The 20,641-nt window shown below is 33.7% G+C and overlaps 2 protein-coding genes across 3 annotated transcripts; both read right to left on the bottom strand.

Annotated features, from left to right (window-relative positions):
• Positions 1 to 387: 387 nt before the first annotated feature.
• Positions 388 to 9,643, bottom strand: LOC138334905 (uncharacterized). Its single transcript, XM_069283741.1, has 4 exons — positions 7,547 to 9,643; positions 3,468 to 3,706; positions 2,794 to 2,943; positions 388 to 2,316 (listed from the first exon to the last, which is right to left on the bottom strand). Exons 1-4 carry the CDS (start codon positions 7,566 to 7,568, stop codon positions 1,963 to 1,965), a joined length of 765 nt encoding a protein of 254 aa, XP_069139842.1. The 5' UTR covers positions 7,569 to 9,643; the 3' UTR covers positions 388 to 1,962.
• Positions 9,644 to 9,781: 138 nt separating this feature from the next.
• Positions 9,782 to 20,514, bottom strand: LOC138334904 (inactive rhomboid protein 1-like). 2 transcript variants are annotated; one of them, XM_069283739.1, is made up of 11 exons: positions 20,477 to 20,514; positions 17,909 to 18,720; positions 17,107 to 17,657; positions 16,584 to 16,661; positions 15,946 to 16,054; positions 15,477 to 15,643; positions 14,875 to 15,046; positions 14,332 to 14,496; positions 13,430 to 13,611; positions 12,530 to 12,772; positions 9,782 to 11,430 (listed from the first exon to the last, which is right to left on the bottom strand). In XM_069283739.1, exons 2-11 carry the CDS (start codon positions 18,420 to 18,422, stop codon positions 10,981 to 10,983), a joined length of 2,631 nt encoding a protein of 876 aa, XP_069139840.1. In that variant the 5' UTR covers positions 18,423 to 18,720; positions 20,477 to 20,514; the 3' UTR covers positions 9,782 to 10,980. The 2 variants fall into 2 exon arrangements, with proteins under 2 accessions (XP_069139840.1, XP_069139841.1); XM_069283740.1 differs by having other exon boundaries at positions 13,430 to 13,608.
• Positions 20,515 to 20,641: the final 127 nt, after the last annotated feature.

The following is a 20,641-nucleotide window of genomic DNA, read 5'->3' as shown; positions in this document are numbered from 1 at the left end:
AAAATATAATATGAAAGTTAAAAAATAAATGTGACGAATGTAAATATATCGTAATGTGAGATATCTCTCTACACTACATACGTGTACGCTGCGAGTGTGTTGTGTGTCTGTACATATTGTATTGTTTTTCCTGTCTGCACTGTATATATATATATGCACTGTACCGATAAACCAATTGGTTTAAAGTAATAAAGAACTGAACTGAACTGAAAACAAGGGATTATCTTTAAACAAAATTATTTGTATATCTTTATCCAAAAGCGTTGAGATGAACGGTGTCATCCACTTCCCGATCCTTGAATTGTTTTCACGTCTTACATATGAAGCATGGTATCCTCATAAGTTTTTTCAAGAAAAAGAAGACAAAATTGTAAATATTGGTAACAACATGCTTTATTTATTCACAAAATACCATTTCACATTTGTTTGAGCATTCAACAACGTCATACATGTATATCAATTAGATTGGCATGTACATGTAAAGAAATGAAACAAAAATATCCAATTGCTGTGTACAAAAATATATATATAAACATAAAAAGACTTAAAAACCTATAAAAAATATTCAGTGCTGAAAGCGTGATTTATCGGCCGATTAATATAATCATACAATTTCATGAACACGATTATGTTCATTACCCTGACAGTTACTACTGTGGTAAAATAAAAACTTTCTTAAACACAATTATTCGTAATGACATCCATATCATGCACGCGCGTTATACTAATATTATATCAATATTGTTACATGTATATTCAAACATTGTCACAATGGCAGTTCGACACACAATTGCCTTCAAATTAACACATGTAAATACATAAAACATATCCCTATACATAAACACTGTATTCATATAAATAATTAAATCCTTATAACGCATATTACTTGTTGTGGAATGCATTGAAATTGAATTTCAATTACCGGGACGTTTACAAACAAACACAGCATAATATTCATACCATTCTGCATTATTCATCTCAAGTGTCACATTTATGAAAACAAACACATTTCATTCTAACTCTATCATAAAGAATGCCTGAAAATCATCTCATCATTTTGAAGTTTTCAGGAATATGATAAGTGTCTAAATATTCAACAGCTTGGTCGATGTTTTCAGGTTTGACACTTGCATTCAAGACCATATTCATTCAAGGACATATCATTCTACAACCATATTCAAATCAAACTTACAAAATGAAAAAAGGAAAACAATGTCTAGATAAAAAGAAAAAGAGACATCAAAATATACAACCAAATGCAAATGAAATTTAGATAAACATGATTGATTTTCAAAGAGTGTTAGGAAAAAACAGGGGGAAATGTGGAATATGTCATCGCATTATGATACAAAATATTATGCTAAAAGATTTATTCTGGCAAACTACGATTACCAGTTGGTATATAAAATAGATGATGTGAGTTATTATGTTTAACTATTGGTAAGAAATTAAAATGGAATTTTGAAATAAGTAAGTTCAACAAAACAGTAATTGAGCGAACTAAAAAATGAAGTTTCTTTACCGGGAATTGATTATGAACTTTGTAACAGTTATAACTACTTTTAGGGAAAGAAAAATGGAACATTGAGATTTGAAGATAGTACATTAGTTATTGTTATAGAAAAATGAAATTTGGACATTTGAGTATATGTTAGTTTTAGAAGAAGTATTGAATTAAATGTAAAGATGCCGAGATTTTCTATGGTACGCCGTTATGACGAGATTTTCTATTGCACGTCGTTATTAAGAGATTTTCTATTGCGCGCCATTATGACGAGATTTTCTATTGGATGTCATTATAACGGATTTTCTATTTGACGTCATTATGACGAGATTTTCTATTTGACGTCATTATGACGGATTTTCTATTTGACGTCATTATGACGAGATTTTCTATTTGACGTCATTATGACGAGATTTTCTATTTGACGTCATTATGACGAGATTTTCTATTTGACGTCATTATGACGAGATTTTTCTGAACAGCGTGAGACAGTTATCATATCTACCATGCAGCGCCCGAACTAAAACACCTGTATCCCTAATCAGAAGGTAATCTCTCTCCCGAGGATCATAGTTAGGCGATACCTTGTAATTGTGAATAAGTTCCGTTGCGTCCAGAGTTTGTTCCTCTGCGCCACAACGTTGTTCAATTTGATGAAATTTACACATCACTCCTTTCAATGCGTTGTGTAATTCCGTCAGTTGGTAAAAGTATGTGGCGTTGTTGTTCTGATAATCCTCTTCAATGGTTTCTTCCAGGAAAATCATAACTGGGACAAGGATTTTGTAGTCGTGCAAAAATGTCGTAGAAATCTACAAAATCATGAAAATGATCTAGTAAAATGATGTTTTATTAGTCTATAACATAACTTGGGAAGAGCATGGAGCCACATTCATTCTAAGTAAATATAAAGATGACTGAAAGAGTACATCTAAAGCTTAACATTAGGGGTGGGGAGAAGAGAATTTCGCTAAATTGAATATTCTTATCATAACAAAGAAGATGTTAAACTAGTTTTCAATAGTTCTATCCGATAATTATTGGCAGGAGAAGTAGTCATCCCTCAGAGTATCAACTTCGCTAGCCAAGGGTAGTAGGAAGAGAATCGGCTTAATATCCTTGGCTAGCAAAGTTGTCAGAGTATATAAAACCAGCATGTGCTGCTTCAATAAAAAAAAATGGAAAAAAATAAATACCAACAGTTTAAATAAGGTAAAACATATGCCTAAGTCTCCCGTTGGTGATTAAGTTCACTAAATCAAAAGATATTCAAAATTGAAGACACTCACGTTTTCACAAATAGCTAGGAAGTTCCGTGACAAGAAGTATGGCGCCAGGTCTGGGAAGCCGTCAACATGCCTATACACATTATCGAGGTTGTTTTCAAGGCTGGAGACACACGAACCGTTAGAGACTCTCCCCGCGACACGATGTGTTCTCTGAAACAGACAATTTCTACCATTTTAAATCCTGGATACATCAATATTTATACAACTATTAGTTTTACATATGTACTTTTACATCTGTATCAAGAGGTCAATAATTAATTTTACGCCATGCTTTCCGCACCTAGTGTGCTATATAAAGGTATTTTAGTCATCGACACCCATACCATTTAATAACAATTCTGCTTCAAAAGTCATAGGCATATTGACGCATTTCATTTGTCACTATTCAAAGTTTCTGTTTACTAAATTAAATCATATTACATAAGTTATCGACACACATACACACACCATTCGATAACAATTGTTTTCAATAGTCGTGGTATATGTAAACATTCCTGTTTCGCATTTTTTGCTCTTCGAGCTCTTTAATTTATTAAAACTAAAATGATTGATTGAATTTTCGATACATAATTCCATTTTTTCACAATTCGAACTTATTGATTAACTAAGTTTTCGACACCCTCATCATTCAAAGAATACTTTTATTCAATAGTTACAAAGTTAGATAAACTTACATATTCCATTTTTAGATCGGAAATAACATTCTCTGCCACCTGGAGATTCAAAAGTAAATCCTGGAGAACGGAAGATTTCTGCGCGTTTGTCGTCTCGTACGGTTCAAATGTTGGGGAAGGTATTTCACATGGATTTCTCCATTTCTCTTGGTATCCAGGGAGGGGCGCGGCGTTCGTTACCATCGGGACGATACAAGCCAATGTAATGATGGTCACTAGGAAGTGGTTGAATGTAAATCCTATAAAAAAGACGAGAAATAATCCTGATAATGTCTTTGCTTTTTAACATTTTAGAGTCAATGTTATTTTCACCGATCGATATGGTTTTGAAATACATTATTAAACTTTGCTTATGTTGGCGTGTATTTACTAGAAAGAAACAGCTAGTAACTTATGAAGAACGTGTTAAATAGAAGAAATTATGAAATATTTATTTAATTAAAAGCTTTGATTAATTGCTTCCTAACGTGTAACTCATCATAAAAATAAATAAATAAAAATGAAAATTGTTTAAACTCACTAAATTTCTATTGCAAAACAGCTTTGAACAAATATTTTGTAATTAATTTTATCAACTTTCAATAAAATAACAAAATAAAATTGATAATAATTTAGCTACATAAACCTAATATGTACATAATAATATAGTGAAGACCATTCAAGATCTGGTTAATTAAGTTAATTAGAAAATATCTTAAGTTACATTTTGTAATTAACTAATTCTTACCTTGCTTCATATTGTCTATTAATTGCACTGCTTCGCTTACTAATATCTTGCTTTAGTCTTCGAATTCTAATGATCTGTATAGACATTTTTCCCGTTTTATATACAACAAACTCCAAAAATTGATAACTTTCGTTTCTCTGTTTCAGCAGCATCTCGATGCCTTGAAGAAATCCCTAACGATAGATAGTAACACATACAGACCGTTTGGAAATTTTTCTAAAGAATTGCATTTGTTTTGGATTCTACTTTCAACTAGCCAATCAAATCAAAGCATCTGTACACCATTGCTTTCAGATATCATCAGCGTTAGTCACGAGCTATTGTTGTAGACGAGATCTCACATAGGGTTTCCCCAGTGCTGTAGCCAAAGAGACTCCCGACTGTTGTAGCTTGTGCTATAAATAGAATGTGGCGCATGATGCTGCTTATATCAATTGAAGGAGGTGGCAATGTTCAAGTGGCTCTTCCTATCGACGAATCAGAAGCAGCGACGAGAGATTAATTCAGAATAAACTATTGGAGATTCTCACTCTATATATCGTGGGATGAGGCAAGGACTGGATTGTTCTACAATCGGTTATAACTGATACTGAGTTTGATAACGATACTATCATATATTTGATCCAGAAAGTTAAAAATTAACTTAAGCACTGCCCCTCCAACTCCTACATACATATATACTCGCTTTCGGGACAATCAATGGGATCCGATTCATGTCTGCATACATGGCATAGTTTGACAATTTCATTGAAGTATGTACATAGAAATGTGTAACACACGAAAAAATGGAGTTAAGCATATACCTGAAGTGACTCAAATGGAGATGGAATATATAAGATGTAAATATATGACAGAAGCTAACCTACTTACAGGTTTCAGTATTAAGGTATTCAAGGGGAACATTCGTGATTGATACTTATATAAATGCACATTTTTTTGGGGGAGAGGAGGATGGAATTTTAATGAATTATTTAATGTTTAGTAGAGATCACATTACTGTATCTTAAAATTTAAATTTGGTATATTTCATGTTGGTTTTGTTTGTTGTGGTTGTTTGGTGGGTTACCTATATATCATAAAACATTAAATATTCACGAACACGATATAAAGGCCAATATAGTGTTAAACCTTAACAAAATTGTGTAGATATGCAAATAGATTGAAGGACCCACTTGTTAGACAAGGACCTGCCGAGAATGCATTATCTCTGTGTGACCAAGAGAGCAGATAGGATATCAATGTTCAGCCATACTTAGATAAAGCGATCGAGCATTACATCCAGATTCTAACGTGTTATTGATGATGCATATAATTAGATATCTGTTACATAAATTTTTATTCTCACCTTTTTAACTAGAAAATCGAGATTATAACTTGTTATCGATGATGCCAATGTAATCAAAATACAGATCCTTATTATCACTGCGTTTGATACGAGGTCTATTGAACGGGGTGATTAACTAAAAGGATCTGTATTTTAAAGGCCCACTACCTATCCAGAGCAAAATTGAAAGGTTTCTAAAAATCATAAATAACATAAGAAACTATATCACGATGACCTAAGATGAGGTGATAACATGGAGCTTATGCAAGATATCATGCTTAAAGGCCCGCTACCTTTCCGGAGGAAAACATAGAGGTTTCTTAAAAACATTAATAACATCGGAAAATATATACCAATGGCCTAAGATGAGGTTACAACACAAAACATATGCAAGATTTCCTGCGTAATGTTTGATAACAATGGAGAGTTATTTCGCTGTTTTGCCGTCTGGCGCAGTGATAGTCAACTACCGCGCGGCATTTAGGACGACGGCGGGAAACATAATACGACCCGGGTTATGAAAATTAACATTTTATTTATTTTAATCAAATTGTTCAGAATGTGATGACACGTGTAGTATTAACGGTAAGTTAATAACTTTAGAGACTATACAAAAATATCGATCTCGTTTTACTTTCCCATTTTAAAAATTAAAAGCCGTTTCGGAAAGGTAGTGGGCCTTTAACATATGATAACAGTTGGGTTTCATTTCGCTGTTTTGCTTTCTGGCGCAGTGATAATCAACTACCACGTGGTATTTAGGACGACGGCGGGAAACATCAGACGACCCGCGTTATGAAAATTAACATTTCATTTATTTGAATATAATTGTTCAGAAAGTGATGATAAATGTAGTATTAACGGTAAGTTCATAACTTTTGAGACTCTCTAAAATTTTCAAAATTAAAAGCCATTTCGGTAAGGTAGCGGTCCTTTATTAGATTGTGGATGATGTATGTAATAAAGTTTATGTTACATGTGTTCTATTCTCGTGTTTTAACAAACACATCCAGATTCTAACTTGTTATTGATAATGTATATAATTAAGTACATGTTACTTTAGCTACTGTTATAGCGGAAAAGATTTCACCTTACATGTCTTATATTCTCACCATTTAACTATGAAAGCATACTTAATGGACATTGGTTTCTCAATCTGATTGAAATAGTGTTTGATATAATTCATTACATACTATTCGATCAAATTCAATAGTATTGAAACATATATTTTTTAACATTTTCACATAATTCACCACGTTATGAATGTAAGACTTGTATATTTTGTATTTTAATTAGACTGAATACCGTCAAAAAGTCTTTCTGTGCTGTTAATGTGTCTTTCTATATTCTGTGGATTTTCAATTATAGTTTTTAATTTTTTTCTTAATCTTTTATTATCACATCGTATTACTGCTACTCAAATATCTGTGTATTTGTGCTCATTTGATACACGACAACATGCTTATTCAGACCCTCATTGCGTCCATTTTACCTTTGTGATCCCATATAGATTTGCTATAGTTATTTTCTCGACGACATAATGTCGTGTTTTCGCGTCTAGTTAATTTTTAGGGCTGTTTGATTTCACGAATAGTTTTCGCCTAGAAAAAACTTTCTTTGCGGTAATTAATTGATTTTTTTTTATAATTGTATACTGCACGGACACACCTGTGAAATATAGTGCGGGGTCAAACATCTTTTCTTTGTATATGTTATGATTACAGAAAGAGACAATTCCGTCTAAGAGTATATTGATGTTTTTTATGCAAATATATACATAATACCGGATACAAACGAATTCTAATGAGAAAATGTGCTTCATTAGAAAGTAAACTTTTCTTGACTATATATAGGGTAGGAACAACTGATTACAATCAGGCTGTGAATATTAGTTATGGGATATGGGTTTGATAAATCATTCGCAAATGCTCCAAGGAAAATAAAACAGGAGGATAGCGGGGTCTATACATGTATCTGCTTCGTTATGACAAACACACTTTATTTTTCTATTGGGAGGTATGTACATACCATGCAAGTCGGTGGTGACCATACCAATATGTGTGCCTTCGTCCGACTTTGACAAATGAACAATTTTTCCGCTGGGTCTCACTCTTTACTAGTACCCCAATTGAAGATTAAAATGGTAACATGAGGCCGGGACGGCATGCATCGCTCACCAAGCGAAGTCTTTCACCTATGGGGAATGAAAAGACCAATAATTTTTGTTCTATTTTTTATATACTTCTGCATCCAAAGTTTCATACAAAGAATCTCCGAAATGATAAGAGATACGCCAATGAACGTGTCACCGTATATTTGTATGCAAAAGAGTTGAAGGTTTGACAGAAGAATTTTTATATTGGTCAAAAATCTAATATGGCCGTCATGACCTCACTTCCAGTTTCAACTTAGGTCAACGTCTCGTTAACGGCTCGACAGATTTCTTTCCTTTTCCATGTTATGGAGAATCAGTAAAGCCCCGGTCACAAGCTACGGTTACAATCCGGCATCAATCGTAGTATTCTGTAATGGTCCGCAGATTTCCCAATAGTAGCCGTTGTCTTCCGTAGTTAAACTTGGAAGTATCAGCTACGTAATTGATTATTGAACAATACGGTTTGGTGCGGATTGTAACGACACAACACGATACAGTTACGTTGCTTTACGGATAGGTCAGAATCAACCAGGATTGTCAAGGATGATAACGGTAAACTACGTAAAATTACGATAAAATACGGAATATTACGATCTACCAAGTTACCAATACTGTCACAAGATTGGCAAGTTCAAAACTAGCACGATACCTGAAAGGCCTCGTATTTGAAGGGCCCATCGTAGTGATTTGTCATGGCGTAGAGATGACCAATAAATGGTACCATTATAGCACAAAAATACATTGATGCGATCAAAAATGTTCGAGTCGAAAAAAGTGACTGGAGGCAGAGAAAAGGAATGGCTTTTCTGAAGACTCTTCTGTGGTATTTGTGCTTAGATTCCAGTTAAATATACATTTTTATAACACGTACATCCAGAGGCTATATATGTAAGAGGTATTGTGCCGACATTTTCATGATCCCAAACTGAACTTTTCTATTACATTACCTGGCTACAAGAGATGGTTACCACATAATGAACCCAAAAAGTTGCAATACGTACATTGAAGCTAAATAATTTGCAATGGAATAAGAGTTTCCGTATTAATTTGGTGCTCTAGATGGCAAAACAAGATGATACCTATATTAATTACAAATATAAAGAGTACATGTACTGGTTCTAACAGCCCTTGCCAATTTCGAATTCAAGTTGTTTAATGTTGGTTCCCAATGTGGTTCTCTGACGATCAGATCGGTAACACCAGAATGAATAGAAGAAGAACTTTGAAAATGGATTATTTGCCATTGTTATAACATCCAAAATGGCAAACCACTAGGCTATCTTAACATTATTGGCGACGACGTATTTGGTAGGAAACCTGGCTTCTGAAGTCTTTCTACAGACGGATATCGCTAACGAGTTTTCTAGGGTGAAAGAGGTATGGATAATGTTTAAATTATGAATGCAATGTTTCTCTCAATAATTAATTAAATCAACTTAAGTAACAGCTCCATCACAGAGCATAGAAAGATGTTTTGGATTGATCGTGAATCATAATTAGAAATGGTTAAATGGGTATATGTGAATGAGATATCTCAATTTTATTGAAACAATCGGTTTAAGAAAACATATGTATTCAATAAGTGGTAAGTACAACCTTACAAACATTTTACATCGAAATTTCCTTTCAGTTATATGCACATGTGGAATTATTTTAGTCTTTACTTTCTTAACTGGATATTTTGATGTTCTTTCCCTCGTTTAGATTTCAGTATTGTGTTACTTAAGGGGAACGTTTTTTAATATCAAGTATGTCATTTATTGTCCGTGCACCTTAACAATATGTTTCACTTATGTTGTCAAATTGCCCACAACATTGACTACCCTCAGTATATTCGTGAAGACCCGTAGCATATAGACACACCGTTGCAAAGCCGTATTGGAACCGTATCAAACATTGAAAACTAGCTTTTTCCGGGGCCATCCGTGAAATTAAATCCGTAGTGGCACCGTCGATATGATCCGTGAATGTGTGACCGGGGCATAATGGAACAAACAACTAATGTAACACTTTTTTCTGTAAAACGTCAACTTCCAGTTGGAAATAAAGGTCAAAGTTCAAAAGTTTGAAGCCGTTAAAAGAGTTTAATCTATTTGACTCCTGTGACCGAGAATGAAAATCAAGTTTATTTATTTAAACAAACATGGTAGCCCTTCATCCCAACATGTCACAGACACAATGTCAAGTGTCTGGGAAGTCGTTTAAAGGTTTTGGTCTATTTGACCCGTGACATTGAAATTATGCTAAGTTTATTCAATTTAAACAAACATGGCGTATGCTTCTGGCCCAATATCATGTCTCTAATCTTCTTAGTTATTGACAAGAATTTGTTGAGATGAAAAATGTTCACATTTGGTGGATAACAAACGACAAAGTGTTGTCATACATTTATAACACAAAATACCATAATCATATTCCAACTTACCATATATACAACCGTATAAGCGTTCCCTTTCCTGTTAGCGCGCCACCCCCTTTTTGAGACCTCAATATCACTTACATTGACTTAATAGAGAATGAAATCATGAAAACCGTGAACATTTCTCTATTTGATTTCTTTTGTAAATTGATAAATGGCTTACCGACAGTGAAATAAATTTGTGAAATGCTATACAGTTAGCCCAAATTTGATCCCATTAAAGGCACAGTCTAAGAGTACATTAAAATTGGTCAGTTCCAATAGAAGTCAAATTACTTGGTTTTACTGTAATATGCTAGAAAATGCAATTGTGGGATATTGTGTTTGAAATGTTCCAACTCCCGCGCTGTTCACCATTAAACATTATGGTAGGACGTCTTCTATGCCGAACCCTCACTCTTGCTAGTGGAGTAAAGCAACTTTTTAGATCAACAGAAACTGCTCTTACAGAAGTGTTAGGTACACGCTCCTAACCAAAAACCAATTTCATCAGCTCCTCAGCGGTTATGTATTACATTCATTTAACTTATGCGACATTGCCTCGGATGTGGGTGAAGTGTGTACCCACCTAATCGTATTGCTATACATTTGGAATTTCAATCCTATTAAAAACTTTTAAAATAATGTCTTGGAATTCGGCAATAATTTTTGTTATATGCTTTGTACGGAATGTAGAACAATACATTTATACCATATTTTGCTCCATGGTTATGAAACAGAATTAGCGTCACTGACATTGTCCATTTAAGGACCCATCATTTGTCAATTTTTAACTGCCCTGAGTACTTATTGGGTTGAATACGGTATATATGCAAGAAATAGTTCATTCAATAGAAATCATATCTTATAACAAAGATTTATGCGAAATCTTCTTATCAAATCATGTTACTAATCATCCCAGAGTGACTCATCGCACATTGTTTCTGTATATGGTACACAATTAAAAAGTTTACATCCAGTACACTCCTCAAAAGTTTGCACCTTATAGAAAACATAGAATAAGACAAAATACACCAAAAATAAGAACGGTCCACCAAAACAGAGAAGAAGGATGCGGCAATGCTTCTGCTGTTTCTTAAAGGACAAAAAAGGAAGGAAGAATACGGAGCAAAAAAAGCCCAAGAGGAACCCAGATATGATACTGTAGTTATCAACATAAGGCAGAGTTCCACACATCAAGAAGATGATCAGAAGTGCACAAATCTTGGTCATTTCCACAGCAGGGTTTCGGACAAGGTGCCAGTAGTGTAAGAGTTCCGCTGTGATTAAGCCAGCCATTCCAAACACTGTCGCTGTGCTGCCTACATGTGGTATATAGGGGCTGAATATAGCAGCTGTCTGAAAAACAACACAGAAATGAAATATTAGATTCTTTACGCCATTCTATGCACTATTTCACCCAAAGTTACTATATTTCAAGTCGGTTTAATGTAATCAATAAGGCTTTAGAAGAGAAAATGGAAGAACACAAATATGGCTTTCCAATGATGTTGGACTGATGAGATACTGATATCCTCTCAGCTTGGAGGAACTTATTAAAGGTGTCAATTATAAAGCAAAATTTTACTTGTGTGTTGCAAATAAGACAGTTTGCAATCATTTGAATAAAAAGAAATGAATTCTATAAAAATTCTGAAAGACAATCATTGTGAACATGGTGAAAAGTCTATTTGCACCTATACTATCTTTATTTTGTCAGTGGTTAATTATTAAGGGCACTGTAAACTTTCAGTAGATCAGATAACTCCATGTGAAAGTCCACATAAGATTATGATATATAATCTCCAGTCAGAGTCCAATGTCAATGTGGTCAGTTTATTTATTTTGGAACATCGGGGTTAAAAATAACTGAGATATCACACCTGGAATGTCCCTTAGTTTAGAGAAAAGATAATTGATTTTGATAGTCTGATACCATTGGTCAATGGAGCATCAATCATACTTGTCTTACCTGGATATTATACATCAAATTGCCTCCAATGAAAAGGCAGCTTTTGATGTAATGATAACTTAAAGGACAGATATAACCAGTAGACCTGGTATATTAATCTGCAATCTTTATCAACAAAGTGATATTTATGAACCATGCCATCTTGATATGGTTTATTTCTATGTCCTATAACATTAAGGATGTTAAGGACTGGTAGGTTTAGATAGTTAACGAAAGCCAGAGAAAAACCACAGACCAGCGGTCAGTGTCTGGCAAACTTCATCACATGGGATTTGAATTTATGACTCAGAAGTGGAGTGCTTGTGGTAATATGTTGTTACATCTTAACTGCTATCCCGATTGCCACCTTGCAGTAAGGTCAAGATCTAAATGAAATAGTAATTTTTGTTTTAAGCTTGAACAGTATTTATACTATTTTTCACCATATTGCAATGACTTTCCCACCAGGGAAACAAAACCTGTAGACACTGTAACTATCAGACATACCAGCAATCCACCTAACCCTGTCATAAAATACAAAATTGTGAGTCGAAGCCAGCCAAGGGTCCTTTCAATCTTCCGGAAAAGCAGAAGCTGTGCAAGGCTCACAAGGACAGCGTGAATCACTCCATGGTGATAGACTAGAGCTAGGGGAAGTCTCCACCATTGAACAGGTTGCCTTGGCAGCCAAGGTCGCGTAGTGTCAGCTTCCAGGCCTCCCATCCCACACACTGAACTCAGGCAGTTCACCTTCAAGAAATTAAGTAAAACCCGTCTATAAAGATCATCAACAACTCTGCCTTCAACCCCATTCTCTTTACCACACGAACACTTACTCAAGTCCGGACATTACAATTTTCTCTTAACAATTACTTGAATGAATATGAGACAACAGCTTAAATTTTTCTTACTTTGTTTCGATTAGTGTTGGTTATCAAAGTTTTGGTTTTCCTTGAAGAAATTATTTATCTTAAAAAGAACAGAATTATTTTATATATTCTCACACACATAAACAAGTAATCAATTACCATTAATAGTAATAATAACTATTATATATAATCTTAACCCATCCTTGATACTCCAGGGGTTACTTTCATCACTGCCATTACATCCACCCTTTGACAATCTCATAGTAAAACTGGAGGCTCTCTGTGTGAGAACAATTGAGACAGATAGTTTGGTCCATCAAAAGAATCGAATAGCGGTACACTGAACTTTGAAGTTGGGATTAATTCAGTCTGTATAATCTTCAAAGGAAGTCTCTGTAGGCCTAGATACTGGCTTGTGATTGCATGGTAAGTTTATCTCCTGAACTGTCTTTAGTTTTGCTATGATACATTCCAGGACATATTGATAGTGATAGTAACCCCTGGTGTATCAAAGATGATCTTGACCATGCAATGTTACCTGGCTGCAGTGCTCTGGCCCATTCACATAAAAGGTGCCCTGCAGAAACTGACAGTGTTCATGTGACAGTAGCTGACACTGTCCTTTGATTCCTGTACAACACGGTTTTAACACATGGGCCACAGAATTCTGTCCTGAAGGCCGACTACCACACACAACGCCTTCTTTCCAAACCCCTACTGCTGGAAAAGTATAATGTACACTAGTTAAATCAATAAATGTCTAAAATCTAAAAGGTTTTGTATTCTGCATTTATAGTCCTGATAAATGTAGTAGGATCATTGACATTAAATCAATCTGGTTTAGAATATGACCTTCAAAATGAGATATACTGTAATAATTAAAGAATTCAATTTGCTTAAAGTTTTTACGTGCCATATTTTTCATACTCTCAAATCAAGATGAGCTTTTAAGTTATTCATCATCAAAAATTACTTTTTGAAAATTACAGTACTTTTAAAACAAACAAAAAATACAAATTAATAAAATAGATAAATATATAACTTTAGAAATTCCTTTACTTTTACCGTATGTTATGTATAGTTTACCATAATATTTTTTCTTCTACCGTATTCACCGTAATTAGCACCCAGGGTAGATAAATAATTATAACAAACTGGGGTGCTTACTAAATAGTTGTGGGCGAAAAAGTCATTGTTAAATCCATGGAATTGGGACATTTATACAACTTCAACTTTTCTTCAGAAAAAGGGGAGGGGTAAATACTGTATCATAAATAACTACTTCTCGTTGAAGTGACATGTGTGATATCCTATAGTTTTCTGCTGACCAGAGTGAGTTACAGTTCAATAGGTTAAAACAGTGCTAAATGGTTAAGCCGCAAAAGGTTTACTACAGTAAAAATGCCATTCTATATACAGGTGTAATAAAAGTGCTTTTACCATTGGTGTTATTCAGACACTCTGATTGGGTTGTTGTCCCTGCTACATTTCTACTGGCCACTTCACAACAGCCGAGTGTGCTAGTTTTACTGTATCCGTCTTTACTGTATTCTATCTGGATACCAATGTCCTCTCTCATACACGGGGCATACAGAGCTCCAATACCTGGTTACAGATTTCAATTATACTAAATCTGATGTCTTTACTATGCAAAATTTATTGTCAAATTGTTTTAAAAGTATTTAAAAGAATTATATTTACCTTTATTAAGTAAGCTACCTTATTTGTCAATAGTTAAATTTTCAAATATCAAAAAATTCTCATAGTTATAGGTATTAATTATATTGCCAGGCCCATCTTGGTATCTGACTCTGCACAGGTTAAGGAAGTGGGATTTTAAAGCCAGAGTACCCAGACCTTACAACTGCCTCACATAGGATTTGAACTTACATGAAGATCAATTTTATGAGATGGAGGGCAAGTGATCATATGCGGAATACCTTTCAAACTTGGCTATAAGAAGTATTGTTAGGTTTCTCTTACTGATTAAATATTGATCTGCAGGTCCTATCCATACATTTGGAGGGATCCATTTGTGGACCATTTCTATGCCCATGAAAGTCTTCACCCCTGAAAACAGCTCCAGCTTCGGCTCCAACCCTATATGTGTCAGCTTGCCCAGTATACCAGTCACAATGACCGATACCAGTTGCATCTAAACAGATAAAATCAGGAGGGGGAGGGGTTACTATATGTTTTTGCTTAATGTTGTTAAAATAATGAAGCCATCAAAGTAACAACCAGAATTCTTTACGCTGTAATGTACATTTTGTTTTCGTGACAGTCGCAGCATTCAGCCCTGTTGTATATAATACATCTCAAAGATGAGACATTGTCAATGGTAAATGGCAGGTTTAAAAGAAAATCTCATTTCTAAAAATGTTTTACTCAAGTTTGCCTCAGGACCAACTTGATGTGTGCTCTTCCAACCTTATTGATCATAATAGGTTCCAGAAGAGCTACTAATTAGATGACTGGAAGTTAGAATGGAGTGCAACTCAAGTTACCTTGGGGTTTGTTAAGCTTGCATTCAAAAGGAGACCTACACATGTATGAATATCTAGTATAAGATGGGGATACTAAACTGTGATGAGGATGTATGTGAAGATTGTCCTATGCTCGTGGAGAGAAGAGAGGTGAAACTTGATGTCGGTATTACTCTTGACTGCACTCCTCTTGTCTACAGAAACAGTTTTCTTAAGTTCATGCCACTCAGATACCGCCTTGCTGTCCTTAGGATTTTTGTAGTATGCTGCAAAATACAGTTGATTCCTAAGCATATCAGAATTAAATTAATCAAACCATCGAACATACTAACCAAAAATGTCTACACACTAAATAATTCTAAAGGGTACATGCATTGCACATTGCATGTAGGCCTATAATGGTTGTTTGATCTTTATGGAACTTTAGCACCTACTTTGTGAAATAAGTATTTAAAATGAATGGTCAGTTCACAAACAAAAATAGAATAAGAAACCAAATATTATTAAGTTATCAAGTGGGGAATATCTCTAAGATTTAAAATCTTGACCAAAGTAGTTTTTATTTCACCTTTAGCAACATTGATGATTTCATCAATTTGTTGAATTCTCCAATCATAATTCATCTTCAGAGCTTCCTTAGCATCTTGCAGTTCATCCACTTGGATTTTCCGATCAATCTGAAAAAACAAACATGTATAAACAAATGAATCAAGATAAGCTTCATCTTTCTGATGAATATTTTAGGATTAATGTAGTGAAACATTTACATTTTTACCATTAATATACAAATGTACATCAGATATACTGATACATAACAAAAAAAATTTTTTTTTCTTTTTATTTGGTCCTGCTTTATGCATAATTAGCACATATACCGATGCAAAGCTCACATTTTTAACTCTGCTTCAAATCAAAATTGATCATTTGTAGCTAAATTTACTAAAAAGAAAGATTATTGCAGCTACCTTCTAACAAATCTTTTTCTTATTGATATTCAACCTCTAATCTTAGTCATCTTTGTCAATAATTCTTTTTACTGCAGGACACTGAAATTAGAAGTGATTGTATCCATGCAAATATACTACAAAAAGTTAAAAACAAAAATATATATACCAGTAAGGTTTGGAAAGATTTTGCCACACAAAAATATAATAGGTGTCACTAGATTATCTACAAGGTTTAATTACTGGTAAAAATCTAATGTACCTCTGCATACAGTTTAAAATGTTTGTAGCCCTCATTTCCATATGCTAAGTCCTTCAGGGACAGCTTTTCCTCAGATTCCTGAAAAGGTTAAGGCATAACAAAATTGCCAGTAGTGACAAGTTAACCAAAATCAAAATTTAGTCGAGTAAACCAAAATCAAAATTTTGTCAAGAATCATTCCTGGTATTGTATCTTCAAGCATTCATTCAATTGTTCAACGTAATCATAGCTATTTGTAATATTATTATTTCATTATGTTAACCTAAACGATTATATTCTCCAATTTAATAATTTTTCAATTAATTAATAAAGTAAATACTCCCAGTCGTTTTTCATATTTTCAATGACATAAGCAATTTTTCAGGTAGTTTCATAATATCCAATAATTTCAAAATAATTTCTAGGTAAACTAATCAATCTTTTACCTAGATAATGAAATGCTCTTTAATGTATAATAGTTACATGTATACAAATGTAGTTAAATTACCCAGGTTTTTTTTAATGTTTATCAAAGATAGATTACCTCCCTCTCATCATCCTTGGCATGAACTATGTTCTCTTGACTTTGGCTATGTTTACTATCAACATCATTGTTGACCTCAAGATCTTTCTTCTCCTCCAAATCGCTCTTCCCAAAAATGTTAGATTCTGTGTTAATAGAATCAAATTCATTATTGATATCCTTAACAGAAATTCTAAGAACTGTTGTACTTTTACCAGATGGTTTTCTTCCTTCATGTGAAATTTGATTGTCTGTGTTGGTACTGTCCTCCTGAATCCTTTTGATATCAGTAGTTGACAAGGCCTTTTCAATCCTTGCAAAGCCATTTCCAACATATGCTTCGATGTTTTCAACAACCGTATTAGTTTTTTCAATCACTTGAGTTTGGCTGTTTCCATCTTTTTGTGACTGTTCCTTTTCTTCCATTTTCAACTCAGCTTCAGCACCTTCTGTTTGCTGTTTGAAAGTTATTTCACTATCTACAGCAATAAAAATATCCTTTTCATTTGTAGAATCCTCTGTAGAATCAGCAATATCATTTCCTGATGGTTCGTTATCTTTGATAGTACTTTCTGTAACAGAATAAAAATCATAAATATTTTGACAGAAATTCTGCATATATCAATACATGTACTTTTACATATAGCTTTTCTTTTTTCTTTTCTTCTTTTAAAACTTCAATTTTTTTTCATGTATATATAAAACATATTACCTGTTTTCCTCAATAAAGCTTAATGACTTTGTATTCATAAAAATAACATCATCAATATCAAATCAGAAAATAAATGCATATTTTTTCAAGAACTTTGATTTTGGCTGATACCTTCTGTGTGTAACTGTTGTGTTTCTCCAGTCTTCAAATCTTCACTATTTGTTTGTGTTTTGAATGATACCTCACTACCTTTGTCATCTGAAATATCTTGGTCTTTATAGTCACCTACTGGAGGATCTACTGTTCCTGCATCCACGTCACTTTCAGAGGAATTACCTGCTTTCATTACCTTGTCATCATGTTTCTCTGGTTCCTCTTTCTGTCCAGAAGGGCAATCCTGACCATTAGCAGAACAATTGGTATTGGTAGGACTATTTGTACACTTTCCAAAATCATCTGTTTCATTCTCACTGGTATCCTTCATATCCTGAACCACAGCCTCTGTGTTTTTCTTCAATATTTTATCATAATTTTCAGCCTTTGTCGTGGGATGATCAGATACTGCACTTTTTTCATCAAGAAAACATTGAAAGGAATTTCCATTGGCAGAATTATTTATAGAAAGAATAACATCCTGCATATTTGGAACATTACTTTCCTGGGAAATATCATCTATTGCATCCATTTTAATATTAACATCTTCTGTTTTACTATATGTCTCTATCTTTGTTGTTGTTTTCAGCAACCTTATCTTCAGTTTTATCAGAGAAGTGGTGACATATCTTCTCACGAGATTCTACATTCCTTGTATAAGCTTTTTCCTTTTCTTCCTTATCAAGTGTCTGTTTAGTTCTGTTAAATATGTCTGACTCTTGTAATATCATGTTCTGCAGTGCATCTTGTAAACAGTTCACCATTTCTTCATTGGGTTGTGTTACTCTGGCAGAAAATATGCTTGAAATCATTGCCCAGCTATCAGAATGCTGAAAAATGAATGTATCACTAACAATTAAATGAAAATGCATTTTTATCCAAGCTGGGAATCTAATTTGAGAAGTAAAGTTGTTTTATTTTTGTATAGCTAGTTGTGGACGAAACAAATAGTTTAACTCTTTCTATAATCTGAGTCTAAAAAGTGATATCTTTAGCACCTGTATAAAGATAAAATTTAAACAGCATTCTTTACCAAGAATAGACATTAAAATAAGTTATTAAATACAATAAATAAAACCATGCCCATTGTTCTAAAAGCATGACTTTGGCTGTTAATTTAATTAGGGGATCTAAAACAGCACTTACATATAGACCATATTTATTAGCTATTATTTTTTTATTTTGAATTACCTCCTTTTATATATCACAAACTAAAGTATCTAGTTTTGGCTATTTTATTACAAATATATATAAATAAATAAATTCCCTTTCACCCCTGTTCTGAATTTCAAGCAAGTCCATATTTCCAGATTTTCACTGATAATAGGGGGTGAAAGGGCTACATATATAAGCAATTTCAGGCAAGCACAGCTTTACAATCTAAGGCAAACACAGCTTCACCAGCAAGCAAAATCAACCATCAACATGTCACATCATACATATGCATACAGCTAGCAGAATTATCTAACATGCACTCATGCAAGTTATGCAATTTAACTGAGCATGATTAAATAATTATGTAGAAAATGCATGTTTATCACCTATAAATGTAACAGATACAATGAAAATATTGATTACTACATGTATATGTATATATATATATAAAATAGCGACAGAATGAAATTGATATTATAAAGCCACATAACATAGCCAAAAATTAGAAATTTAGGGTGGGTAGGGAGGGTTTTGAGCGGTCTTTCTGCATCGGGACAATCTGAGAGAATGAATTCTTGGGCTATCACACCTGCCTATGACCAATGGGCAGCGTACATATGGAATAAGAGGTGAAAGTTCACCGAGAAGGTAGCTAGGGCGAGATTGACAGGTGAGCAGTATTCATGCACAGGTGGGCAGTGATTGATATATATACAGAAGTTAATTAGTAATTTGAAACAAAATTTATACATAACCAGTTAATATTTAAGGCCCAGTACCTTTCTGGAGCAAAATTTAAAGGTTACTTAAAAACATTGATAACATTAGAAAATATATATCGATGGCCTAAGTTGAGGTTAAAACACCAAACATGTGAAAGGTTTCCTGCGTAATCTGTGATAACAATCATGATTCCATTTCGCTGTTTTGCCGTCTGGCGCAATGATAGTCAATACCGTACAGTATTTAGAGCGATGGCAGGAAACATAGGACGACTCGCATTATGAAAATTAACATTTTATCTATTTTTATTAAATTGTTTATAAGGCGATAATAAGTGTAGTATTAGGCCTAACGGTAGGCTACTTCTAATAATATCTAACTTTTGTGAGTCAATCAATTATCGATGTCGTTTCACATTTCCGTTTTAGAAATCAAAAGCCGTTTTGGAAATACCATTTAAACATTTCATATTTTAATTTTGTATTACCGGTAGGCACGAAGGGAAATATGTCAAACTTATTTTTTTAGGAAATCAAACATTGGATCCCATCAACTTTTTTAAAAGTGACAGTCTAACTCAGTCAAAAGGAAAGTCAAACCCAAAACAGCATCAAGATTGAAGAATGGTGTACCAAATTGAGGATTTGTATGAGGTCTTTGACTGATTTTCTCAGGTACGTATCCTACATTGTAAATGTGTATTATTACCATCTTATGCAGACGACGCATTTCTCCTTTATCGTATTATTTTTAGCACAAAATAGTCGATAAATTTGAAGTATTTTAATTTGAAAACACAATCAGATGAATTATATTCATATAGACTGATTAAGTTTTAACAAATAAGAGATTTGAAAACAACTGTAATTATCA

Source organism: Argopecten irradians, chromosome 11 (assembly GCF_041381155.1).
Source record: "Argopecten irradians isolate NY chromosome 11, Ai_NY, whole genome shotgun sequence".
Lineage (NCBI taxonomy): Eukaryota > Metazoa > Mollusca > Bivalvia > Pectinida > Pectinidae > Argopecten > Argopecten irradians.
The sequence above is the reverse complement of the archived record's forward strand: the minus strand, read 5'-3'. Positions and strand labels throughout refer to the sequence as shown.